Source organism: Pteropus medius, unplaced genomic scaffold (assembly GCF_902729225.1).
Source record: "Pteropus medius unplaced genomic scaffold, Ma_sr-lr_union100, whole genome shotgun sequence".
NCBI lineage: Eukaryota > Metazoa > Chordata > Mammalia > Chiroptera > Pteropodidae > Pteropus > Pteropus medius.
Genome location: NW_024349800.1, coordinates 33022171 through 33049802, shown reverse-complemented (window position 1 = coordinate 33049802; position 27632 = coordinate 33022171). Strand labels below are relative to the sequence as shown.

At 35.3% G+C, this 27632-nt stretch overlaps 1 protein-coding gene and 1 pseudogene across 14 annotated transcripts in view; one reads left to right on the top strand and one right to left on the bottom strand.

The window, feature by feature from the left end:
• NRXN1 (neurexin 1) overlaps nucleotides 1–27632 on the bottom strand; it is a 1007449-nt gene that overhangs the window by 474299 nt on the left and 505518 nt on the right. For all 14 annotated transcript variants that reach the window (XM_039887176.1, XM_039887185.1, XM_039887183.1 and 11 more), the window contains 2 exons: nucleotides 13654–13827; nucleotides 7769–7888 (listed from right to left, as the gene is read on the bottom strand). In XM_039887176.1, the coding sequence (XP_039743110.1) occupies nucleotides 7769–7888; nucleotides 13654–13827 (294 nt within the window). The remainder of the gene's footprint in view (nucleotides 1–7768; nucleotides 7889–13653; nucleotides 13828–27632) is intronic.
• Nucleotides 1855–1973, top strand: LOC120622172 (uncharacterized; annotated as a pseudogene).

Below are 27632 nucleotides of genomic sequence, written 5' to 3'. Positions count from 1 at the left end.
TCTGAGGGTACAATGATGACAGGAATCTAGATCCTCATTTTTTCAAGTTGGGTATTTGAGTGACCATTGAAGATTTGACATGGAAACCTGGCTAGGATACTTATGCATCATGCCATGACTTGGAGAAGCCTTGCAAACACATTCACAGCCTGCTTTTACCCAACTGCCGGAACTGGATGAGGCCTTGAAAGCTTCCCAACAGGAGATGCCAAACATCAAAATATACACTGTACCATTTGAGTGAAGAAACCAAGCAAAATGTATTCTTTCTTTCCCATTACATATTCCATCTGTTTTTCTCCCTAAAGGGTCATGTGTTTTATATTTATAAGAAGCATTCACACCTACGCAAACACAGTTTCCACTGTCTCTGTCTAACACAGCCTCCTCCTTGTTCACGACCCATTTTTTTTTTTTAACATCCTTCTATATCAGCTCATCCTTTTATGAAACTTGTTTCATTCTGAAATCATTTCAAGTTAAGAAACGCTTTTGTACCTTCCTAGCTCAACAAATCCTGGGGAGATTAAGCCTCAGGCCCTACAGGCCATTTTCTGAGAGATCTGAGAATTTACATCATTAGGGTCATTAAAATCATACACTCCATAATACCCAGAGCTAACAGATCACCCTTGTACTTTATGCTGCTGTAGAATGGTACCAAAGAAGTAACAATGTATAACAGCACTGAGTTGCAGAGGAGACCGTAATTCCTCCCCATAAAAGAATCCTACACTTTTTAATTGCTACGGTAAATCTCATTAAAGGCACAGAATCCTTTGTTCAGGGAAGGGAGAAAGATCACTGGGGAAGAAGCATTTTCTTCAAAATAATTTTTTCTTTATGAATAGAATTATTCCTTAATACAAGCACAACATTATTTTTATCATGACCTTTTTTCTGGACTCCGCATTTCTCCTGAGCTTTCTTTGCCTTCCCCACAAATACAAGGGGACCTTGGTCTTTGCTATTAATCTCGCAGTGACTTCTCTTTATCTAGCTTCATGCATTCTCTCGTTTCCCTTATGTATCTTCAAAAACATTCAAAGACCACACTGCTATCCTCTGACTTCATTTTTTTCTCTTTCTGCTTCAACATTTATATATGGAACAAACTGAGATGAAATCAATCTAATAAAACATTTTGTACACATTCATTGGTTGGCACAATTCTGAATCTTAGCTGATTATTTCCAATAATACACATTGAATCTGATTCAATCAAAAGAAACTTGAGAAATATTTTGCCTGATTTCATTATGAAATATTAAATTATTATTTTTGAGAAACTCAGGCTGTCATAGAAGAATCACAGAAAATTCTCATCTCTTTTTCATAATCAGTACTTTTTTATAACAGCACTGCAAGCTAATGGCAGTATGCCTTAGACAGCTATGAATTTTTAACTCACCTGTAAAGCGGCAACTGAGCAGCTGAGAAGTAGAGCATGTTTCATGCAACATAATGCTTAAAATTAAATATAAGAATCAAGAGTCAGATAAGGATGAAAAAAAAATACACAGTGTTAAATGCCAGTCATTACTAACTTCTCTAGGGAATTTTGCATCTGGGAAATTTTAACAGCACCGACATTGAATCTATTCCTCTATGGAAAGAATTGTGGGTACAAATAAGAATATGGGCTTGAAGTTATACAGACTTACATTCAAAGGCTTTCTGTGCCAATTACTAGCCATTTTAGCTCAAAGAAGTTACTTAAACAATCCATGCCTCAATATCCTTATGTGTAAACTGAAAATAATACTTTTTGAAGACTGAAAAGCTGATATCTATGTAACCACATGTGTATAGTACCTGTTAATTATACAAGTATCATTAAAATATGTTGGTGTTGTCTATGACCATGCCACTCTGAACGTGCCCAATCTCGTCTGATCTTGGAAGCTAAGTAGGGTTGGGCCTGGTTAGTACTTGGATGGGAGACCACCTAGGAAGACCAGGTGCTGTAGGTATAAAAAAATAATAAAATAAATAAAACAAAATATGTTGGTGTTATTTACATAAAAATATGTTGTAGTTCTTATGCACTAGCTAGGTATATCCATAACAAACAATGTATATGAAGAAAGTATCGATTTTCCAAAGTCTAATTATTTTAAATCTTCTACTCTTTCTTTAAAAAAATACCTATGATAATCTAATTCCATAAAGTTGGAGAATTATGTAACAGTTTATTCTTTTTACATCACTTCTTAATAAATGGACATTAAATTATTGTTTAAGCATATTTAGTATTATGCAGGATTCTGAGACTTCACCATGACTAATCTTCACTTTGTACACAAGAGCTTTCAGTGCATCATTTCTGGAGAAATGAAATTCATGTAAAAAGTAAAAGTAAACCTAATAGCCTCAAGTTTCAAAAATTCACGCCTCAGATTCAGGCAGTCTGCAGTTCCCCCTGTACTGCGCCCCCACCCCCAGCATCCTGGGTTCTGCCCCTGCTGTGCTGCTGTGGATGAATAGCAAAGTAAGAAATCTGAGCACAATGCACAAACAAAAAGTTAATTATGCAGACAGAGACTGTGGTCGCAGGGCTCTTTGAAATATACCATCCAGTGAGAACTGGAACCACTGTAATCCCTTAAGAATAGTTAGCCAAGGTGACTGGGAAAATCTCTCAAATGGAGCCCTGATCTAGTTGGGCTCTGTGGGGATATGGCAGTGTTACCACAATAACACAAACATTGAAGGCCACCTCCATATTAACATAATACCTGAGATGAAGAGTACTAACATAAAAGTCAAATCAAGATCTACACAGAGTTTTAAGCAGACCAGAAAAATCAGAGAGTACTAGCAGAGAAAAACAAAAATATCAATTGGGCCTTCCTTCTTGACTATTGGGGCCAAATTGGCACCATTTGCACAGAGTAAAAAATGCTACTTAGAGTCATGAATCATTCAGCAGCTGAACAATACAGGGGACTAAGGGACTAATCTGGATAATTCAAATACAGTAATGCTCTATTTCATTGTTTGGGGTTTTCCTCCTCAAATTTTCTTATGTAGAATCAGCTTAAAACTGTCATTTGACTGCCCAATTGCAATATGAAAAGTCCAAGTCCAATATCTCCTTTTATGCATCTACTTTTATGATGTCTTTTACCAACAAGAGAAACAAGGATACATTTACATAAAACAGAAAATAATACTTCTATTATACAGTATATTTCTCTATCATACATTATGCTTTCTTTTATTTTATTTTTTGACTCAGTTTGAATATTTAAACCCTTTATGGTTTAACCTAAGACAGGTCTGACCCTGTTTCCCCACAGTTTTTTCTAAATCGTTATCAGTAAATATTGCTTATGATTTGCTTTAAGCGACTTAAAGGCTGCCATTTAGAACTGCTTGAATAATTTAAGGTTAATAAGAATCATCATACTCAAATAAGAATCTGGTTGTGGACATAGCTAAATTTTATTCAGCCCTAAATTGTGTCAGCAGCAAATCCACTCACAGCTTAATACTGCTGGCAGCTCTAAATGGGAGAGAAATAATGTTACATTGATCCAAATTATTTTTATATATTTTATGATTCATTTTCTGTAGTTCTGAGATTGATTCTCTAAATATTGGATTCTCTTTTAAACAACAAAAGAAGGTGAGAAACAAAGCTAAAGATATTTTTAAGTGTCACGGTAACAAGTCACAGTCAAATGTATTTCATCTTTGTTTTAGTGAACATTTCTAATTCTCACGTAAAAGATATAATCCTATCAGAAAGATTTTCTTTTGACAAAGTTTATAATTTTGAAAATAGTCCTCTGATGGCAATGCTCACACCCTCCTACTACCAAAATCACAGCACTGTGATATATTATTTTCTTATGGTCACAGACACTACTGAAGCTGAACTATAATTTGGCACACAGCATTTCTACACTAATGTAATGTGACAATGTTATTATGTTCACTACTTTCCATGTGGTCACAGCCATATTCATCTTTCCCAACCTGACATTAAATTAACTAATATGGTTACATTCTATTCTGGACCACGGGGTGAAAGCAGAAAAGGATTGCTGCAGCACAGTGGTTTGATAATGGTGCATGTGTATGCAACCATATAAAGGTGATGTGCGGATTTTACATAATTAATGGAAACTCAGCACAGACCTGGCACATCTCAAGCACTCAATAAGTGATTACACACAAGAAAAAGTTTACAAATAGCTATAATATGGTAAGTATAAATAATATAAGTACGGAAACCATTGCTCTAAGATTTCAGAAGGGGAAAAGGCAAAGTCAGTTCAGAAGACCAGGAAAGCTTCCATGGGATGGAGCAGTTTAAGTAGAGATTGAAAATGAACTTATATTTTTTCAGGCAGATACAGAGAAAGGAATGCATTCCAGGTGGAATGAGTGTATTCCCCAAGAATAGCATAGGCAATGTGAGGAAAGTGGGATGTGCAATGTTGCTCATAAAGTCCTAAGTAAGTTAGTTGGCAATAATTTGCCATATGGACAAGGTTCTGCAATAGATAAGGATGAAAACGAATGCTAAGGTCAGACCATGGAAGTTCATGAATTACGAATTGAGGAACTTGGAGAGTACTTTTGGCCATTGAGTTGTACTAGAAATTTTTATAAAAGATTCATGTACCTAGTCAACAACATTAGTGAGTTACTATTATCACCAATTGTGTGTAACATGGTACGCAAAATACTGGGCTTATGAGCCAAAATATGAAAGACTATTGACCCTGGGAGAAGCATATAGTCTTACAGGAAGATAAGATCAAATATCAGTAACTATAGGGTAGAAGGTGATGGCAAATAAAACAGCATGAACAAAATTCTATAGAAGTGAGAGAGAAAAAAAAAAATACATTGCCTCTGATTAGGAGAATCAGGAAGAGCTAGCTTGTGATATTTAACTAGGGAGAACAAGAAACGAGTTAGTACACTACCCTACACACACATTCTGCAACAGTTTTTGTTAATGACTAGGTCATTTACCTGGCAATTTTCACTTTTCTTTAAAAGTTGGCTTTGGCATCATTTTGCTTAAGTACCTCTTTTTTGAAAGATTTCTTTAAGTTCATTAATTAGGATGATTTATCCAAGATTACACTTACAAAGTAAAAAGTATTCCCATTTTCTCATTGTTAATTATACCTCCAGGCTAACAAATAAAATTTTCTAATTACTGTTATCCACTCAATGAAACTTAGAGCAATGACATTTATAAGGCCTGTTGGTGGTGGTAGTGGTAGGGTATCTCATTTGCTATGTGGTGTGTTCTTTCTTCCTCTTTTAAACAGTTTTGTTTCTGTTTTCCTCTTTTGTTTGTTTTCTATGCAGTTGAAAGCTATAGTCACAATATTGAAGAATACCTAAGCTGGAAATGAAAATTTCATTAAGAAATGAAATCTCTAAAAATGGTTTTATATATTAAAAGTCAACCTCTATAAAGAAAAGGAGTTTGTTAAAATCCTAGGAATCACACTAATTCTACTTATGTAACATAGAAAAACAGTGAGATGTAGAGATAAAGTTTACTTTGATTAATTTAAAAAGTGAAGGAAATGTGTTAGGCTACTTTTACTGCCCTATCAATTACGCGTCCTCAAAAGAAACAGTTACTATTGTACCTTCTATAAATTATAGTTGATGTGAAAAAAAGATTTACTTTTAAATATTGATTTGTACCTACATATCCTCACCACCAAAACATCAACGTAAAAACCAGGAAACTATTTCGCATTTCCAGAAAACCCACTAAGAGGCAATAATTTAATCAAAATACATGTATTTTGAGAGCCCTCCAAAGTCATTTTAATGCTTATTTGTGCAAGAGGCATATCAGGAGACACATTTACTGGATGGCATTTACCTTATTTATAAGAAAATAACAAGTAGGTTTATCATTGTCATCACCACTACTATCACCCAAGAACAGCATTCAAATAATTTTCTGTAAAAATGCTTTGAAGACAGCATGATGCTTAAAGTAGGATCTTGATGTTCCTTTAGGAAATGTCTAGCAAATACATACAGCAAATTATATTTTTCATATTTAACTGGTATATGAGGATACACAATCTGACACAACCAAATGGCAACTGTTTTGTAAAACATGAAACTAGATTAAGTAAAGTTTGGCAGAAAAAATTCTTTAGCAAAATGAAAAACATTTTCACAGAAAAAAGCTCTCTTAGCTACCACATATAGTCATACATCTGTCAGGATTGTACTCGATTAAAAATTTGCCATAATAAAATCACATAATAAGTTATCAGTCTTCTGGTTGTCCTTGAAAATAAGTTTAGGTTATTCTTCTATGGGGTAGGAGCAAATGCAGGAAGTTACTATATCTATATATGCATGTCTTTATTAAAAGCATATCCGTTTTTTAAATTTGCTTTATGCACATACAAGTATTTATCGCATCTTTAAGGTTATTTATATAACCTCAAATGAAGTTATTGTTTGTAAGTGATTTTATTTGTAGAAATACTGTATTTGCAAATGTGTGACAGTTTTGAATACATGTTTATTGCTTCCAGTTTCCTTGTAATTCTATGGAAGATGTCACTGAAAGGATGGAGATTAACTATTTCTCTGTCTGTGGTGGTGTGATCTTTACAAGTCTTTTCCAAGTACTATTTTTCTTTGTATTAGTTGCTCGTTCTTCCTACATTTCACATTTTGGATAGGAAACTTGACGGTAGCTGGTGAATTGTACTGTATCGCTAGGCTGCGACAACTCAGTTCAATGCAGTATTTGCTTGACCACATCCTCAACACTGATACACATATGTACACTGACATGAATAGTCTCAAATAGACAAATGTCAAAATGAACAAACTCTAGTCTTCCTTTAAATCTGTATCCAAGCCCAGCCTTTGCCCGGAAGCCTAAGCCTTCAATCATTGCATCGCCTACCCCATCATCCCAGAGCTTTTTCTTAAATGCTGGAGCATTTAAAAACATAAAGTATGTACTCTATTTTACAACCAGAAAGGTTTGTCAGAACTATTTTCTCAATAGAGTGGAATGCAATATTTTGTAGGAAAGGCATTTACGATTTTGATGAATGGCTATAAATCATAATCTACTTGGAAGTTAAGAAACAGAACACCATCTTATATACAGTTAATTTGGCATCAGAACCCTCACTGCAATCACAAAGATTAGTTGCTAGCAGATATTCCATGACATAATGTGAACTCTGTGTTTATCGTGCCTATATTGGGAGACTAAAGGCGGGGAAAACCCCACAAGTGGCTAAAATAGAAGGAACAGTACTTGAAGGACAAAGTTTAAACATGTTTTTAAAGTAAAAGGTAGACATGAGCTTGAAGAAATGTAGAGAGAAAAAAAAAACACATAATGATACCTGCCACCATTCACTAAAATTACAGCCCTCAAGATATAATCTTATAAAATTAAATACTACTTAATATAAAGCAACATAAAGTCTCCTTCAAAAACTAGGGGAGAATGGTCATATAAAGGAAATGAAAACATTGTTTTCAATAGTGACCATCAGCAATTAAAAAAAAAATTACAACAAACAGAATCACCATCATCACAATATGTAGCTAATAGCATCCTTGATTAATACTTTAGTATTTCAAAATGTCCTTCCAATAGAAACAACTGCTTCTCCTGCTTATGACAGTGTAACTTACTCACAGATAATATAAAGAGTCCCAGTTTTAGATCCTGGATATCAGACAGTAACAGAAACAAAGACAAGCATCTGTCCATATGCTGAGAAGTACTTACGGTCATTGCAGAGTGGCCCACTGAAGGAAGTCATACTACAGTCACAGCTGAAGCCATCCCATTGCTGCAAGCACACACCTTGATTGGAACATGAATCCTCTTGACAGGTTGTGCTGGGCCCTGCAAAGCAATTTAAAAGAAACTTGGGCTCTTTTAAAAATTCCAATAGTGTTTGAGACATGAGTTAGGTCACATATAGTAGTTGCCAACACCTCAAATTATATGACCAAACTAGTTTTGAAAGTTCTAGTTCACACACCTGAATTAGAAACAGAGAAGCTATAATATGAAGGTTTTCTAAAGTTTCAAATATAGGACAAAATACATTATAATAGTAAACTAAACCAACAAATAGTAAAAGCAAGCACATAGCTTCTAGTATAATTATGGTAGCAGGTAATCTCATTCTATCATCAATAATTCTCTATCACCATCTGAATTTTAGAAAAATGCATGGATCTCCTTAACTTCTGATCAATGAATAGAGACACCATGAGAAATAGAGATTATAACTTCATGAAATTGAGATAAAATTGGCAAAATAACTGAAGAGAGTTATGTGAAAATGTCCTAGGGGTTCCAGAAGTTTCCCTGCACAAACTATAGATAAAGTTATGATTGTTGGGTGTTTTGGATAGGTATGTTGGCAAGTATCAATTCACATGCTTTGACAATTTCATGCAATTAAACATAAAATGAATAACTGTATAGATGACATGCCCCCATTTAACATACAAATAAAAAGAATGCTATTCTATTTCTAAAGAATTGTAACTAGAACACTGAAAAACAAAGAACTGAATAAAGGATGATCAGAGCACTAAAGGTAATCACTATACAAACATATTCAAGACTGAAAGCCTTTATGCAAACTATGCTACAAAATGAGGTTTCTTGCACAATGTTCAATAAGGGAGAAAATTAAATGTGAACCCAAACAACAGTTACGGCAAAAATGAAAAAAAAAATGTTATTTTGAGGTTTCCACTGTGTATTACGGGGTTTCAGTCTTGTTTTATACACACAGGGCTATCTACCTTGCAAGTCAGCTTTCATCAATGCAACTTTGTCAGCAAATTAAAAAAAAAAAAAAAAGCAAAATATATTAAATGTTAGTAAGCAATACTGAAATGGGGCAAACATAGAATGTTCAGATTCAAAAAGCATGCCGCTATAAAGGGGGAGAGAAATGCTATGTAAAGCAAACAAATTAATACTAACGGCCATAAATCTTAAGCGAAAAATGAGAAAGCGGTACTTTATTAGAATTTTACTATGTATGCGTATATATATATATGAATATATATATAATGGTTAATTGAGCTGATGACATGTAATGAAGGAAAATTAAAAGGGCTTCTATATCTTTTCCTCTCTTGGATCGATATGAGTACATTATCAAAGTGACTGCATTGCTTATTTGTGCAGATACAGTGTAGACTACAGTCATTAGCAGACCAATTATCCCTTTCCCTTTTTTTCCCCTTTAGATCTTTTATTTTACTATTGCAATTAAGGCTTAAAACTATAATGCCAGACATTTGCTGACAGATGAACCTTAGAGTGACATCAAACTCTCAAAATGTATATATAATTTGGAGATCAGAGAAGTGCAGGATGGACGAAACAAACTGCAATATAAAGAAATTTTTACAAGATTTTGGTTTGGATTGTTTATCTTCCCTCTTACCAGGGTGGTACATATTGCTTAAGGATTTCAGAGTTGTGTCTGTATTTTCTCTACCTTCGCAACTGTCTTTAACTCTTATAAACTGCCCTGTGCATGTTTATTACAATCGAACTTCACTTACAAGGATAAAGAGAAGGGTGGGAAGGGAATGCTATCCACCTGAACAATTTTTGAGTATAAGTTAAAGAGGTTTTGTAGTAAACACAATTTTATAGATTTTATGATATCAAAGTAGACACCAGCCTAATCAGATGTTATTAACAGTGAGATCTTTTGCAATAACTGATTTAGTGAATAAATGAGAATTATCTATATTTAGCCTTTGAATAAACTAATGTTCTTATAAAAAGTCTATTTAAACAAGCTCCTTACAGTCATATTTCTATTACAGTTTTCTCAGTAAAGGTATTCTTCATAGAAAGTTACTGAATTTAGTCTAACGCATGTGAATTTTCACAATTTCAGAAACCATAATTATAAATACTAATTATATAATAATTGTTATAGTAAGGGCAATAGTAGTTGTTAATAATAATAGTAACCTCCCAGGCCTGGGAGATCTAAATAGTGGTAACAGTTTTTCTCACCTATTGTATCAAATAACAAGAACCACTAAATTGCATAATTTCTTCCAGTCTATAAGACATAAGTAATCTAATGATCTTTAACTATGGTATTAGAGACTGAAAATAATTAGGGCTTTTTTTTTTTAACCCTTTGAAGCACTACTTAGCACATCCCTTCCTGGGATAAGCATAGTATCAAGAAATGGTACAAGCCCAGTTTGGATCAGGTGCCTTTTTACCAATGGATAGTTTCTCCCTCACTTGCCTAGTGGAGAGAAAGAGCAGGATTAAAAACTGATGAAGACTCAGATTTTTGTTTTAACAAAAAATAGCAGAAACACTATGGCAAAAAAAAAAAAAAAAAAAAGCTAAACTCTAAAAATGTAAAATTGCCGTCCTAAAAGGTAATTTTCCAATATTGTGGGGCAGCAACTCAGAGTACCTGCTAAACCTTTATGTGAGCATAAAGACATACTTTATTATTATTTTTTTCATTATCACAATAGTCCTTCTATATTCAAGTATTACAAGAGAATGCATGCTTATGCCTGACAAGACATTTTTCAAAATACTCACCTTCTAGACCAATATTTAAACACTGACAGGCATTTGCACAAGACAAAGCCCGAAATTTATTTTTCCCTTTAGTTATATAATGTTCCTTTCATTTCATCACTGAATAAAATTGGAAACAATCCATGAGGACATTTATATTAAGTGGTTAAAAATAAGGATATGTCTAAAAATGAAAAGAAAGTGAAGGTAAAACCACAGACTCTGGAAACCAAAGAAACAATAGCGAAAAGTGGTTAGATGCCTGGCCTTTCAAGGAAAGCAAACTTGGGTTCAAAGCTTCTATCATCCACTTACTAGCTGTGTGACTTTAGGAAGATCACCTTACATCTCTGAGGCTCGACTTACTCATCTAAAAAAGTCAAGAATATCTGATTTATAGTTTTGAGGAATAAATAAAATAGCATGTGTAAACTTAATGTTACCAGTGCTTAATCAATAGTAGCTTTAATAATTAAGTATTTCTGTCGCTTATAATGAAGTTTAGGGCTGAATGTTACTAATCTATGCAAAGAGTGTCTGAACTTAGGAGAAAAAAAAATCACTGACTTTATGTACTGGAGTTATCTTGACTCGGGATAGAGCATAACTGAGCCTGATTACTGGTGGATTAACAATGTCCATTTTCTCTTATGTAAACAGGAAAATGCCATTTCAAGTAGTAGTTTTTAAATGTTGTCCTCAGGCCAACAGAACCAGCATAATTTAGGAACTTGCTAGAAATTTCAATTCTAGGACCCCATGCTAGACCTGCAGAATCAGAAACCATGGGGGTGGTGTCAGGAATTGGGTTTTAACAGTTATCAAGGCAATTCTGATACTGGCTAAATTTGCAAAACATTAACCTAAAGGGACTTGGACAAGGTAAGTCCCCTCCCATAGCTAACATGTGTTATAAAAATAAAATGAGCTATTATCAACTAAAATTAGTTAGAAACAAAAGGCAGCAAGTGATTATTTAGGGAAAACCAAGAACTTTTTACATGAAAGGGTCTTAGAAATTTGTAAGTCTTGTTAGGTAGGAACAATAGGAAATATTGACAAGATATTTGGTTATCAAATTTATACTTTTTCTAGTAATATGAAAGTTAAGTGATTCCAATGTGATTTGGACTCAAAATTCCATGAGACAATATTTAGGGAGGGAATTTATTGAGTATTTACAATTTGACCACTAATCCTATGTGTATATCATTAATCACACCTATAATAGGCACATCTGAGATTACTCCGAGGAACCATAAAGGATAGAAGTAATCATAAACTGCAAGTTGTTAATCTTGATGTTGGAATGAAAAAATCAGGGAAACGTAAATGTAGAAAGGCAGGAGCATAATAATATTCTAATAAAAAAAGGAAAAGGAGATAAAAGAGGGTGAGAATTATTAAAACTCAGATATAAAACATCCTAGATGAGGTGAGGAACTGATGTCATAATGCACTGAATGATTTTAAACATTCAAATAGAAGTTTAAGGTTCTCCACAATCATCTTAATCAAATTACTTTTTAGATGGAAAATAATACCAAATATCATTTTTGCTTACACTCTCTCAATACATCTTCCTCTCATTAGTTTCCCCTTCTATCCACCCATGTCATGTGCAAGTGGTGGAGGTCATGTGTGTATGATTGGTTTTCAGTTCAAACAAAATCTAGGTTGTTTAGCTATAAATGTGTCTGTCTGCTCCCACTATTTCTTATAGGTGAGAAGTCACTTACCAAGAAACTTGTTAAAAGACCTATTTTTGAAAACTACTTTCAGAAGAGTTTGTAGTACTTTTATTTTTTAATGTACATATTCTCATGGATTAGAGCACTTCCAAGAATCAAAGTTTTGGCCCACATTTTTGTGTCTATCCACTAGAAGGAATTTATTCACTTAACAATTTTATTTTCTTTGTTAAGTTGGTAAAAGGAGAAAACAAATTTTCTCTTTGTTTTACAGAATGTGTTATAACAAAATTTGAAATAAACAAATATGGCAATAACAAAAAAAATAAATTCAACTGAGACTTGCATTAAATAGCCTTATCATCTGGCAGGATTAAAACACAGTTTGAATGTTAGCTGACTTTTCAGGGAAATATATGTTGTATAGAGAGAAAAATGTATTTTCAAATAAAAAAAAATTTCCATGTACTTAGGTAATTGCTAAATCTAATGGCATTATTTTGGCTGAGAGGAAATGATTCGTATCTCTTGGAAGATAGGGATTCACATATCTTTCTTTGTTTCCATCATGTAAAATTTCTTTATGAATCTAAAATTTTTAAAATGGCCTAAACTGTGTTCGACATTAAAGGAGAAGCAGCCACACATTCAGAGCCACAAAATTCAGGATAATGTGATTAAATTACATTTATGGAGGGAGAATTGGCTCAAATAATTCGAGGTGTTGAAGTGAAAATTATCGAAAATGAAAGTAGCAATCAAAAAGTACTACAGATCTTAGTCTGATACAAAACACCAAAGAACAGAAAGATACTTGAGCACATTTATGAAGTATAGAATATTAGCCTAGAGTAATAGAAGAAACCAATTTTTGCTAAAACGAACTGATAATATACAGGAGATACTCATGCTGCTGGGTAGACATAAACCAAACAGTAATTCGAGAATTGTATCTAAATTTTATTCTTCTGTTATATCCTATTGAATGTAGATTTCAAAAAAAAACAGGCTCAAATTGATTAACACTTGCTGGAATAAGTATATTTTTCTACTCTAAATGGGAAATCCATTTACTGTTACAAAGTAAGTATTGCAGAACTGATTAACACACTAATTTTTGAAACTATGGAATGAAAAGATGCAGAAAATAATAAGAACCACGGATACAGCTCCTGTTTGACAACAGGCATTAGTGTAGGCTTGCAAATAGTCCAGAAAATTTAAGATTTATGGGATGAAAAGTTAAAAACATAAATAAAGATATTTAAGCCCTAAGGTTTGGGTTTGATCAGTTGGCAGAAATGAATTTTGCTGGCTAGAGAGACTTGTTCTCACTTATAAGTGGAACTGGAATTACTAGGGTATGATACCAAAATCTAGTACCTTCACATCCTCTTTCAATCTGTCCATTGCAGAAAAGAGCATCTGAGATGAGGTCTGGAAGCCGTCCATTTAAATCAACTGATGCCAGGCAGCCTTGAAAGCCCTCTTTGGCATGGACGAGTTTTGGCAAGGATTTGTATGTTTCTTTCGCCACTCCTCCTATATACAAGTCACCTGTGGGAAGATCAAAGTTATGGTCACAAAAGTAACTTGTCATTGACTTTAAACATACAGTAAGACAGGGGAAAAAATAGTGAGGCTTACTTTTCATTAAATTAACAAAAATAAAGTAAATTTATAACTAGATATTTTTCTAAAAATACAAAACGATAAAAGCATTTGAATAACATAACACTAGAAGAAATTCTAGAAGCAATTTCCACAAAGAACTAAATGAGTTTGATACAGCTCGGCCAAGTGGAAGGAACATGGGCCATGGAGTTGCATATTCCTGCACTGAAATCCGGGCCCAGCTATTTACCAACTCTATGGCTTTGATGATGTATGTTTTGTTTTGTTTTAGTTTCTTTGATCATTAGTAACCTCTAAAATGGTAATAAAATCTATCCCATAGGTTTGTGTGAGAATTAAATGGGATGAAATATAGGAAGTATCCACCAGAGTGAAAATATGTAGTCAACAGGTGTTATGATCAAACCTATGTTCTGCTTAAAGAACTCTGGGTCTTTCAGTTAATCAGAATCTCAAATTCTCTCTAGTGTCTAAAATTACTTTTTCTGCTATGCTTAAGCCCATTATCCTTGCTTGTACCTATCTTATTTACCAGTCGCTCCTACAATAGTCTGTATATACCTGGATACTACGTCCTTTTCCAGGTATTTCTTTTTTGGGTAAAGTAATACCACTTTGAATTATTTATACTGCTCTGGGATCTGTTAACAAGTTATCAATTATGGTTTTATGGGTTTTTTTTTTCTAATTTTAGTGCAGTTTCTAAGGAAATACTTTGCTCTAATTTGTCACTTTGTCATCTTCATGTTTCTAGGTTTATTTTCGAACTTTATGGGCCACTACCTAAAAAAAGAAATTGCAATCCATGTTTGATTGTTTCCTACCACAGATTATTCATTGTATCTAGATGGCATTGAGTAGTAATTAATCAATGTGGAATTAACCAATATATGGAGGGTGATCCCAAAATTCCATTATACACTGGCCCTGTTTATCAGTTCTGGTAAAAAAAAAAAAAACCCTCTATTTAGCTACTTCTTTGACTTCTCATTGTTATTTGAATTTTCTCTCTCACATTAACCATTCTAACTTTCTTGCAAGCTGACACCTTTTCCCCATTTTAACACAAATCTCTTACACTCCGAATTACATTTATCTAGGCCCCTTTGTGGTGTCTTCATGGGACTTGGGAACAAGGAGAACTGATATACATGCTGATGCTCCTGCTGCTTGTTTAGTCATGACTAATAAAGTCTTTGGTCTCTGACCCAGAAATCTTATGTCTTCTGCCAGGATCCATAAAGTAGTAATAAGCTAACCTCTTAGCTTGTAGGTAGGGTAAAATCAATGCACAGATATAAGACTCTTGAATTGTATTGATGTGTACATTGAGCTTGTTTAAAGTCATTTAGCCACAAAAACTGAGAACTTAGGTCCCTGACCTACTCAAGCTATAAGTATTACATGAGGATGCCATTAATCTTGTATAATTTGCACTGAAGGTACCTCTTAAAACATCTACTGACTACTAACTATCATTCTTAATATTAAAGGATACTTGTCCTTGGTCCAAGATGGGATACTATTTTTGAAATATTTGATTTTTTTCCTCCATATTTTCTTCCTCTTAATCTTTTCTATTTCAAGCCATTGTGTTTTAGTTGCCTCAGTGAAAGGATATGAATTGTAAACCAAAGATATAAAATTATCTTTCTGCATTTGAATCTTAAAATCCAAGACTCCTAGAGAAGTGAAATAGACAGAATTATACAGGCAGCTGCATGAGAAGAGTAAAGCTTTCCTGCCTCTCGTGTAGGTAAGCAGGAGATAAAGGTAGAGGAGAAAAAATATGAACACAGTCGTTAATGACAAAAAGAGAACACGGTACTCTAATCTGAGGGCTGAGCCATGGTGGATGTCAAAACCTCAGGTAGCTTTACAGGGTAATGTTGATCTGTGTGAATTTCCTCAACAGAACCCAGAGGCAGCAATGAGATCTTTAAGGAGACACGGCTGCATGGTGGGTTTAAACATGCTGGGAATTTAGGCAGCCTCACAGAACTTTCCATATTCCGCCGTAGTGCGGGAGCAAAAAGAACAATTCCTGGAGGCACAGAAACAAGCAGGAAATGGCTGACCTGAAGGGGTTGTGCTGTGTAGCAATTCAGTGGGTACCTGAGCTATGAACATAGGATATTCAAGATCAGCTCCTATGCAATCTACCTCCCCCAAAATTGGTACAATGGGCAGTCCCTCACCCTAATTTAGACACAATCCCAGGGAAATAAGGAAACTAAAATTGCTTGAGATTTTTTTTAATATTCAAAGACATATTTTATAGCAGTCATTATTACTGTCAGAGATTATATTTTTACTCTAATCTCAAAGAATCAGAGCTCAAAATAAAAATCAAGTTATAGAAAAAAATAGAGAAACAGCTTTCTTGCACATCTGAGATTGTGGTCTGAGATTTATACTGTTACATAGCAAATGTCAATGTAAGGAAATGGTCCTACATTCATTTATTAAAATAAATTTGTTAGGAAATTTCAGCTCTCCTCCAGGCCTAATGAATGTAGTATTAGAGAACAGTGGGGGTTTGAGTGAAGAATTCTTGGCACTGCTTCAGGCTTTTCAGATGTATAATTCATTACTGAAAGTTAAGTATGGACTGCTATATACCTGATAACCAATTTTCCTCTTTCTGATTATAACCTGGAAGAGAGAGACTCTTTTTGTCTTAGTTTTTCTCATAGTACCTAGTACCGGCCTCAGTGCGCACTGAGCAAATATTGTCAGCCACCTGATGGATTGAGGTCACAGTAGAAAAATAAAAAAAGAATGGCAAGACAACAAATGGGGAGAGAGCTTATTCCAAAATGCTTGCATCCTTTCCCCACTTCCTGCCACAATCCTATTTTTTCCTATTAGCAATCTTATTTGCCTGAACAACTTTTTAAAGCTTATTGAAGAAAAGCAGTAATCTTTCCCCTGTGTTATTAAAGAGCAGAAAATATTGATTCAAGCGGTACAGGATACAAGCCTCGAACACAGAAGGTGGATAAGGTTGGCTTTATAAGTAAGGGAATCATTCTCATTTTCATTACTGAAGCTGCACTTAGCATCACCACTTAATACTGTCTTTATAAACTCTTCATAGAGCAGAGAGTGGTCTAAAGTCCCCTGTTGAGTTTCCATATGAAGAGAACAAAGAAAACTCTTAAGTGGCTTGAGACCTGTGTAGCATTAGCACTTCATCAAAGATGCACTTCTCCTTTTGATTCTTGGGGTAATAGAAAGAAAATGACCCATTAGCACTAATGGGATCTTGCATGAAACATCCTGTGCATGAGAAGGAGAATATGCTTTTTAATGACCCTTGTGTGAACAGGAGCCAGGATGGACATCTAGTAAGAGCCAGTTTCCTTTAAACTCGAAGCCATCCTGTTACCACTTCTGTAAGCTCTGTGTGTTTTCTACTTATGTTCTTTAAGTAAGCCATGTATGCAATTGACAAGGCAACAAGGAAGTTGGGGCATTTTCAGCAGAAGATGCAGAGAACATATATAAATAAAGCCAGATAACCTCAAATATTCGGTGAATAGGTTTTTAAAAGAAATCTCATATACATATATGAAAGATCTGAGGTGATACCACAAATATCCATTCCCTAGTAGTTGGGCAGTAATGAACAGGGAATAGTGCACAGGCTTTTTACTTACATGTGTCTACAAACCCTGGCTCTGTCACTTACTGGTTGTTTCAGTGTAGGCATGTTGTTACATAACTTCTTTAAGAGTCAGATTCATCATCTGTGAAATGGGTTAAAAACGCCTACCTTGTAAGGCTGTGAGAAATATAACAAATGAGTATAAACATTGGGTATATAGCATGTATTCAGCACATGGATGCTATTGGTGTGGTTGTGTTGGTATGTCTGGTAAGGACTATGTATTTGTAGTGTATTTCATTCTATGTTGATTGCACTGAGAGATTCCGAAGAGTAAGTCCAGGTCGTCCCCTTGTTTCTATTATAACTGGAGTGTAATATGTCAAATCTACATGTTCTTACAAATGGCCAACAAACATATGAAGGGATGCTCAACATCACTAGCTATTAGGGAAATGCAAATCAAAACCACAATGAGATACCATCTCACAGCTGTTAAAATGGCTATTATCAACAGGACAAGTAATAACAAGTGTTGGAGAGGATGTGGAGAAAAAGGAACCCCCATACACTGCTGGTGAGACTGCAAATTGGTACAGCCACTATGGAAGACAGTATGGAAGTTCCTCAAAAAACTATCATATGATCCAGTAATCCCTGTACTGGGTGTTTACCCCCAAAACTTGAAAACATATATCCAAAAAGATATATGCCCACTGATGTTTACAGGAGCATTATTCACAGTGGCCAGGATAGGAAAGCAACCGAAGTGCCCTACAATAGATGACCGGGTAAGAAGTTGTGGTACATATATACAATGGAATTTTACACAGCTATAAGAGATGAAATACTGCCATTTGCAACAACATAGATGGATTTTAAAAGATAATTACACTAAGCGAAATAAGCCAGACCGAAAAAGTAGAAAACCACGATACCATTTACATGTAGAATATAAATCTAAAAGCCACAGACATGACAAACAGACTGGTGGACATGGGCAAAAGATTAGTGGTTACCAGAGGGTACGAGGGGAGGGGGGAGGTAGATGGGGTAAAGGGGGTCAAATATGTGGTGACAGAAAGAAATCTAACTATGGGCAGTGAACACGCAATGCAATATTTATATGACTTACTGGTGAATTGTACATCGAAACTTATTGGATTTTATTAACCAATGTCGCCATAATAAAAAATTTTTTTAAAAAAAATTGTCTCATTTTACTTGATATAGTCTGCAGTCATTTGTGTACTTGAAGTGTGCCTTGCACTATACTATAAGCAGCTCAAGAGGCTCTTCTGACATACTCAATTCAAAACCCAATAGCACTGAACCTGGTAACATAAACAGGACAGTTGCTTAGTAAATATTTTCTAAGTTGATATATAGAGATTATGAAACAGAATTCTATGAAGCCCAAGGGCCAGGCTGTAAGGTTCATTGTAAATGTGCCCTATAAAATCAGAGAAAAAGCTTTTATGGACTTTGATTGCAAGGTAGAACATCATAGAAAAGTTTAGACCATAAGAAAATATAGGATACATTATATTGCAGTGACATAAATACAGGTGGCAGGCATGGGTAACAGCACAGCTACACCATGAAGACAAAATGAATACAGCATTCAAGAAAGAATATAAAAAATCAGACTTGGCTGGAAGAGAGAAATTTTCAAAGGGGCTCTGGTAAATAGTGTTACATAAGTAAAATTAAAGGAAAGTCTTTAGTAACATGATAGAATTTATAACTACCGGTTTAAAAATAAAACAAAACAAAAAAATGATAAAGTCTAAAAATATAAGCCATACAGGCTAGGAAACGAGAGAACTTGACGCAGTAATAATTTGGAGAGAAAAGATAAAATTACATTTAACATTAAACATGTGAAATTTGAGTAGGAATGTCCTATAGGGATCAGATAATGTAAATCAGGAAGAGATGGGCTTAGAGGCATGGCTTGGGAGCCATCAACCAAAAGCAGACAATGAATTAATGTGAGAGGTTTTCTCTTCTCTTAAAACAGGGATCATAAGGCAATTAGAGCAAGGACTCCAAGCTCCGCCTTAAGCAGCAAAATGCAAGTGGCAAGGTGTAATTAGTTCTAGTCAGCTTTCCTGTTTATTCATATGTATTTTTTGGTGCCTCTTAAACATTTCACCTTCATTTCAATTTTAAAAAGCATATAGAAAAAGGACAACTACTTTGTAGATTTGGTTAGCTAAAACTCTAGAGAAACTTAAGGAGTTTCCTGCAATCTCTTATAAGTGGCATTTAGAGGAAAAAAAACAACCTGAAGTAATACATATTGCTTTACTTTTCTTCTAGCTGGACTGAATAATGTACAATTCCAGAGGCTTTTGATATGAGGGCATTGGACTTTGGACAGCAAACTTGGGAACAACTCTAATTTTCCTCTTGATTTTTGTTGTGAAAAGTTTAGAAAGTTGTGAAAAAGTTTAGAAAAAGTACACATAGGCTGGGCTAGTTTCTGAAAGTTATTCTGCAGGACAGGTGTGTTCGCTTACCCCAGAAAACAATCAAACTCTGCCCCCAAATTTGTATCAGTATCTTTAATTTTAACCTTTCGTTGCATATCCACAAATGAACATCTGCAGGTCAGATCTTCACCATATTATACCTTAATATAGCTTTTCTTTGAGAGACAAGTGAAATCTAAACCTCTTTATATAAAAAGTGTGCCCTGTTAAAGAGAAGAAAAATCATCTATAATTGCTGGGGAAGAAACACTCATTTATTTACTTTGGTGTTTTTTTTTTTTTTTTTGAGAGGGGAGAAAGCCGAAGTCACTATCTCCTGTGACTGCTTAAATAATGTTAAATTACTGAAAGCAAAAGCATGGGAAGTTATTAATACTTCTCTAACACATTTGAGCTTAAGAGTAGACAAATGGAAACTTCTAACAAACCACACTTGGGATTGAACATTAAGAACTGTCTAAGACCATGCCTAAGTTCAGAGCACACCAAATGTAGAAGTCAAAGTTGGCAATTCAAGTACATGTTTTGCTTTGAGATCTGTCTTTCATAGATCTCTATGAAAATAATCAGGTTAATTTTAGAAACTTTTTGCTAAAGAGATGCTCAGTGGTCACCAGTTTATCTACTATCATTTAACTTTTATAATATCTTAGTCTTCCTTGGTATATAAAAAGTTTAATTCCAGAACAACCTGTTTTTTTTCTGTAGGAAATACCTTTCCAGGCTTTCTAACTTCAGCCTAAAATCAAACCATCACTCCCCATCCCAGCGCACACACATTGGGAAATGACGTTAGACTTATCTGTTTTACAGCAATCGCATTCTAGTCTCTCTGCTACCCAAAATGATATTTCAAAATCATTTTTAACTCCATTCTGTATCTTACAACTTACATTCAAATTATTGACAAGAACTGATGACAACTTTGCCCATACTTCTGACATTCGTCCCTCCATTTTCATTTCCTTTTCCAGTTCTTGTCTACCTTTCCCTTTGTATACCTTTCGTGCAGTAACTTATTATCTGGTGTCCCTGCCTCCACATATCCTCATCAACTTCATAACAGTCTCCACACTGTACCTGATTTTTTTCATTACCTCCCTCTCTCTTCTAAACAAATCCTAAAGTTAATGTTCAAGATTTTGAATTATCTAGCCTCAGTAACTTTTTTTAAATTTGGAACAATCTTTCTTCAAGAACTTTTGCCAGGCAGAGAGTTAAGAGGGCATCGATCCTCTCCCTGTATCATAATCTTTAGTCAAACTGTATTTTTTCCAATACTGCACGTTCATGTTGCTCCATCACTCTTCACAGTGCATATTACTTCCATCATGAATGCCCTTCCTCTTCCAATTTTCCATTTCAAAATACTATTCAATTTTGAGGACTCATAGCAAATTCTAACTTGTTAATGTAGTCCTGTTTCCCCAGTCACAGGCAAGTCTGATCTTTGAAACCCCATAACATTCTGAAACTCTTTGACAATGACCATTTTTTTCCACAGTTCTTTGTGTAAATGTCTTATCTTCCCATTATTTTATAAATTCTTTGAAGAAATGACCATGAGCTGTGCATCTTTGTATTCTCGTTTTCACTTAGTAGGTATTTAATAATTATCTATTAACTCACTGAATATAAATTAGCAGTTTGCATTCAGCAAATAATCACTTTAACAATTAGGACATAGTGAAGGTTTTATGGTTACAACACTTATTTATTTCTATTTCCTCCACCTGAGAAATGATGAAGTTAATTGTGGGAATTTTTATTCTGCTGACTTCTTTTTTAAACACACAGGTGAAATCATCCAATTTATTAAGAGAAGTCGATGCAGTGGCATTTTTTTCCATTTGGATAGAATAATTCATGATCAATTTTAACTGAGGTATATTGAGTATATAGGTAGAGAGAGGCAGATAAAGACAGAAGTACAGAAACGGTTTAGGGCATCAATATGTAGTAATGAGAACCTCTTCTGCAGTTAAAATAAGTGCCAAAATCCTGGTGGGAAATTAAATTTCAGTCTATCCTGGCCCTCTACTGCATTGTCTCTGGCCATTCTGTCACTCTGTGTGTTGCCTCACCTACAAAAATGACCTAACTCATGTGGCCTCCCAACAGACATGCATTGCACTATGGACACGTTATTTCTCCAGACTCTTCTACTCTGTCCTGTTATCAGAAAGGCATGCACGCATTGTGTGTGGCCATAGAACAGAGCCAAGCTAACTGAATGAAGCCCTGATGCTCTGCCCTGGTAAATTTGTTATTCCCTGTCTGCACTTCCTATGGGTTTGTGGATGCCTCACTCCATCTAGCCTTTGGGCCACCACTCAAGGACTCCTGAGTTTTGAGTCCTTCCGGTCTGTTACAACTACCTTATTTTCTTGCCAGCCGCAGGTATTCCTGATGCTAAAGTAGGCTCCCATATCCAACAGCACATTATTTTTGCTAAAAAGACTTTGGATTTTACAAAAATCACTGAATTTAAATGCACAAAATGCTGTTTGATGAGAGAGGGCCTCCTCCCTGCTCTGCCTCCTTGGTAATCAGCGTCAAGAACTGCTATGGTAGAAACCAGAAAAAGACAGCCCTGACTTTATTATTATAACAATAACTGGCATTGGTGTAGTACCCTAAACTTTACTGAGTACTTGTACATGTACTGTTTCATTTGGTTTTTGCCTGGTGAGCTAAAAAATAAAGGTTATCATGGACACATGTCACACATGAAGACACTATAGTACAAGGCAACAACGCCAGGAGACGGCAGGGTCTGATTCCAGGCCCAGGTCTCCTGCAAACGTAATTTTCACTTAATTTGCACTGGTTTACACACTGTATACTCCAAATGGTAAGCAGCTGACTGGTATAGCTCCATCACTACAAAATACAAGAATGTTTTAGAGTAGCTCGGCCAGTGGAGAAAAGTAATGGTGATAAATGTTAGCAGGAGTCCAAGCAAATTAACAGATTCCTGGAACAATGGGAGATCTATCTGCATGCTGAGTAATCTCATGAAGACAAAGTGAATTTGCTTCCATAATCATAAATATTAGGTATCTGATGTGGAAGTGTAATTCTTAAGACTCCCAAATTTGATTTTTAGCTATGACAGCTACTTTTCAATTGCCTCTCACAAAGAGACAAGTAGGACACTTGCATTCATCCTTGGCCCAACCTAATATCTGTATGTGAGCAGGTGAGGGAACTCCAATCAGGTTTGAGCTCAGATCTTAATGTTATCCTGTAGTGAGCCACTGAGAGCTAATATTGACATTATGTTTCTGGACAGGACAGAAAATGCTTCCGATATTCCAAAATTTGTTTCTAGCTGATATTTTTGAAATAAAATTGCCCAAGGAGAATTCTTTTAAAACTATGATTATAAAACTTACAACATAAAGACAGATTTTGTTGTTGTTTGGCCACATACTGTGAGGGATAGCTGGTGGGCATGTTAAATGGGAAATAATAAAATAAAATTGCTATGGAGGTGTATGTGGTAATCCATCTTCTTTTAAACCCACTCTATGCCAGTGACACTGTGGCAGATGGGATAAGAATTCAGGCATATAAATTCATGCCAAGCTAACTTCATCTCATGGCTTCATAAATTTACCTTTAGGTGAAAAAAGCGTTCAAATATTTTCATTATTTTTACTTTTTCCCCCTGCAAGTGACAGCCAGTTTAGATATCTTTGACATCCTTTAGCAGAAGACAATCCTGTCACCATTTCGTGTTTCATTTTCCACTGTGATACTCTCTGAGACTGCACACAGCTTACAGAGGTTCTCGATCTCACAAATATTGTTACACCTTACACATGCACAGTGCCTCATTTAGAATGGTGCTTTGCCATCTCTTATTCCATTTGATCCTCATACCAACTTTCGCAATAGGCAGAAGAAAATTATTATTATCCTCACCTGACTGATGAGCACATTTCCCTTTTGGAAAAGTACGTTACCTGCCCCAGGCAATACAACCAGCGCAAGAAAAAAAACGCACCCAACTTTCAGGCTACCTTTTTTTCTTACTGCACCACACTGCCTATTTTTACTAAAAACCATCTCAGTGACAGAAATAGAATAAGTGGAGGAGTGTAGAAATGACTGTTCTGGAAATTAACATATAACTAGGGGACCAGTAAGAGGACTCGTGAAAACCTGTTATCTTTGAGATTTTGAGTTCTAGATAACTATTTAGCTTTCTTTCTTTTTCAGAATAGTTTTTCTTATTTCAAAGAAATTTAATTTTTCTATTTCAAAACAAAGGAACATTTACTTTGGGTAGGGATGATCTACTGGTATACAGGGTAGGTATAAAATAGCTGCTCTTCCCCATAATAATTGCTTGTTTAAAGCAGGTCAAGAAAATGGCACCTGCTCTCAACTTAGATATATAGGATAAAAGAGCGTAAAGCCACCAGTGGTTTCCTAGATATACTGAAAGTACAATAAGACACAGAGCACATAAAAAACCTTTAAAAATATTGACAAAAAGCTTCTAAAATATTATGGGCTTCATCGAGTTGAATCAACTTATTTTTTCTTAAGTACCTAAACTTTTCTGTATTTTTTCAAAGAATAAATGCCTTCTGTGCCCGAAAGATAGGATATTCTTAATTAGGTCATCCAGACCCAACAGAATAGTATAGTTCCCTAGGGCGTATCTCCAAATACTTTGTTCTTCCAATATTTATTCTTAAGGAGAAATGCAAATAGTTAACTGAAATGATCAAAAAAGGGGGCAGGAAGTATGGGGGATTTTCCCTAAAGGCTAACAAAATGGAGGGCATTAGCAGTTGAACGAACCAGCCAATAGCCTTCTGGTACAAGCTAATGATTGATTGGCAAATCTCCAATCATCCAACCAAGTACTATATTTTCCGGGGCCTGTTTTAAGAACCTATAAATGCAAATGTTCTATAGACTACATATTAAGGACATAGAGCAATTAAAAATTTTTGGCTATAATATTTGAAGAAGGCTTTAGGGGCTAAGGAAATAGAACCAATATATAGGTTATACACAAAGCAAAGGGATAGGAAGAGTATGGAAACTGAAAATAGAAATAGCTAGTTCTTTTGCAATTACCAGAAGTGAAATTTTCAGCACTACATAGCGTAGTAATATAGAATTTTGAAGAACTAAGTTATATATGGAGGAAGAAATATTTTTTATTATATGACATCCCCCCAATGATTAAAATAAGTACTAATTTTCACTTTAGATACTCATAAGAAATCCCTTTTAATATGTTTGCAAATATATATAATAGTAATATTTAAATACTTCTATAGACCTGAGTTCAAATTCTATTTCTAAATAACTCACTTAGCCTTTCTGAATCTCCATTTTCTCATATGAAATAAGAGCACTAATATTTCACTCATCTAATTGTTATATAAAGAATAAGAGACCATATCTGTGACATAGAAAAGCAAAACTGAAGTTCTGACAGAAGTGCCAACACAACAGATATAAGATAATGGGAGTCTAAGACAGATACCCAAATGCAAAGTTTACAAAGGAAATGATAAAATACTGGTTCTCAGCACATGAACCCCTCAATTACATCAAGGGCGATGATATCACCGACATCATCATAACCATAAAAGGGGTCAGGAATTGAAAAGAAAAATGTCTAAGAATATTTTTTGAGATAGGTCCTACTATGCGATAAGTTTTCACTACCGTTACCCCTAAAGGGAGACTGCATTCTAGCCCTAAGCTTAGTGAGAAGACTCTCATGCCTGGAGAACTTGCTTTGTTTCCTGCAGTTGGGGGATACAGGACTGGTGCCCTACATGTTAAAAAAAAGCTTTAAATAGCCTGTGGCAGCAGGACACACATGAAAACACTGGGAATGGGCTGCACTTCCAAAGCTCTCAGGGTTGAGGGGGCAAACGATGCATGACAATTTCTCATGGGCAGACATGGGCCCCATGTGCCATGAGAGCAAGCCAGCAGGACTTCCTGGAGACAGAGTGGACCCCAGCAGTCTGAGGCTGTGTGGACAGAACAGAAGGCATGATCACTCCACAGAGGTTACGGGCAGGAGGTCCCAGCTGAGGAACCTTGGATGAACCCAGGAGACCACCATGAAAAAAGGAGTGAGCTTGAGGGATCTGCCAGACCAGGAGGCCGAACATCACTTAATGTCCCTAGTCAACAAGCTATGGGAAAACAACAGCAGGAAGGGACAGAGTTGAACATGACCCTTATACTGCCTGTGACTGGCCAAAGCAGACTGCAGCCCCAATTATCGGTTTTGATTAGTCATTTATATTGGGCAATTTTTAATTTTTTGGAATTAAAGTTATGTTTTATAATAAAAAATGATTATAGAATCATCAAAAATAAGCTCCAACTTTTCCTCTAAATGGATATATGATACAAATACCTCAACACAACACATTTTAAAGTGACGGTTTGAGGTAAAAAATAATACTGTAGCTTGATTGTATTCGAACATCATACTTATCTAATAATTTCACATATAAACCTTTAACACAGTTTCTGGCCTCTAGGTACTCAATAAATGACATTATTCATTGAGTTATGATGATCACGACAATAATGAAGAGAGTTTATTATAATATAGCTCTGAATAGAAAACAAAGACCGATGCCAGGCCACAAGACAATTTCTCAAAAAGACACTCAGTTTTGCATACTACCCTGCCATTGTGAATGATTCACACTTGTGTCCCAACGAAAGCACAAATAACTATGCCACAGACCATCAACTTTCTCAGAAATAGGCGGAACCATGCATGTGAAATTTATAAATGCCAAAGGTGTGCTGTGTAATAGATACAATGCATTAGTAGACTTTAAAGTGCTTGTTTAAAAAGTCCCCAACTCCAAGGAGGAAACCAGTGGTGGGAGATCTCAGCATTGTGCGTTGGGGAAAGGTGGAGAGTGATGGCAGTGGAGTAAGGAGGGGACCTCATACAGCTTGGCTAGGAATGTTAAAAAGCAAACGTAAAAAACCTGGGAATGCTAGGCAGGCTGTCCTGTGCCAGGGTAGTTATGAGAATGAGGCCGAAATATTGCCAACACCTGCCATGTGCAGGTGGGCCTTATGAGTCTCCTCTCGCTGTAAACTCTTGAGTTTCAAAGAATATACTGGTTGATCTCATGCACTGTTGTGGGAATTAAATGAGATCCCGTGTGTAAAATATTTATCATAGTGCATGGGATGCGATAAGCCCTCAGAAATGGTTAAAATACTTATTGCTATTTAATATTACTATCATTACTATTTAGGTGAGATGTTTAACCTCCCTAAGTCTTACCTTTGTTTCATCATTTGTATCATCGGCCTAAGTACAGCGACCTCAACAGTTTGTCATGAAAATTAAAGAGATGATATATGTAAATCTCTTAGCTTATGTTTAGTAAAGGGTGGATGCTGATGAAGATGATGGTGAGGTACCTTGCCTAGACACACATGATTCTATATCATCCAAGTCCATCTGACCCCAAAGCCCATGTCCTTAATTACAATGCTATATTGCTTCTTGCATTACCCTTAAGAAAAACTACAATAATTAATTGCAAAGGCCAAGAAAGGGTTCCTTTTAAAAGCAGACACAGAAAACCACACGA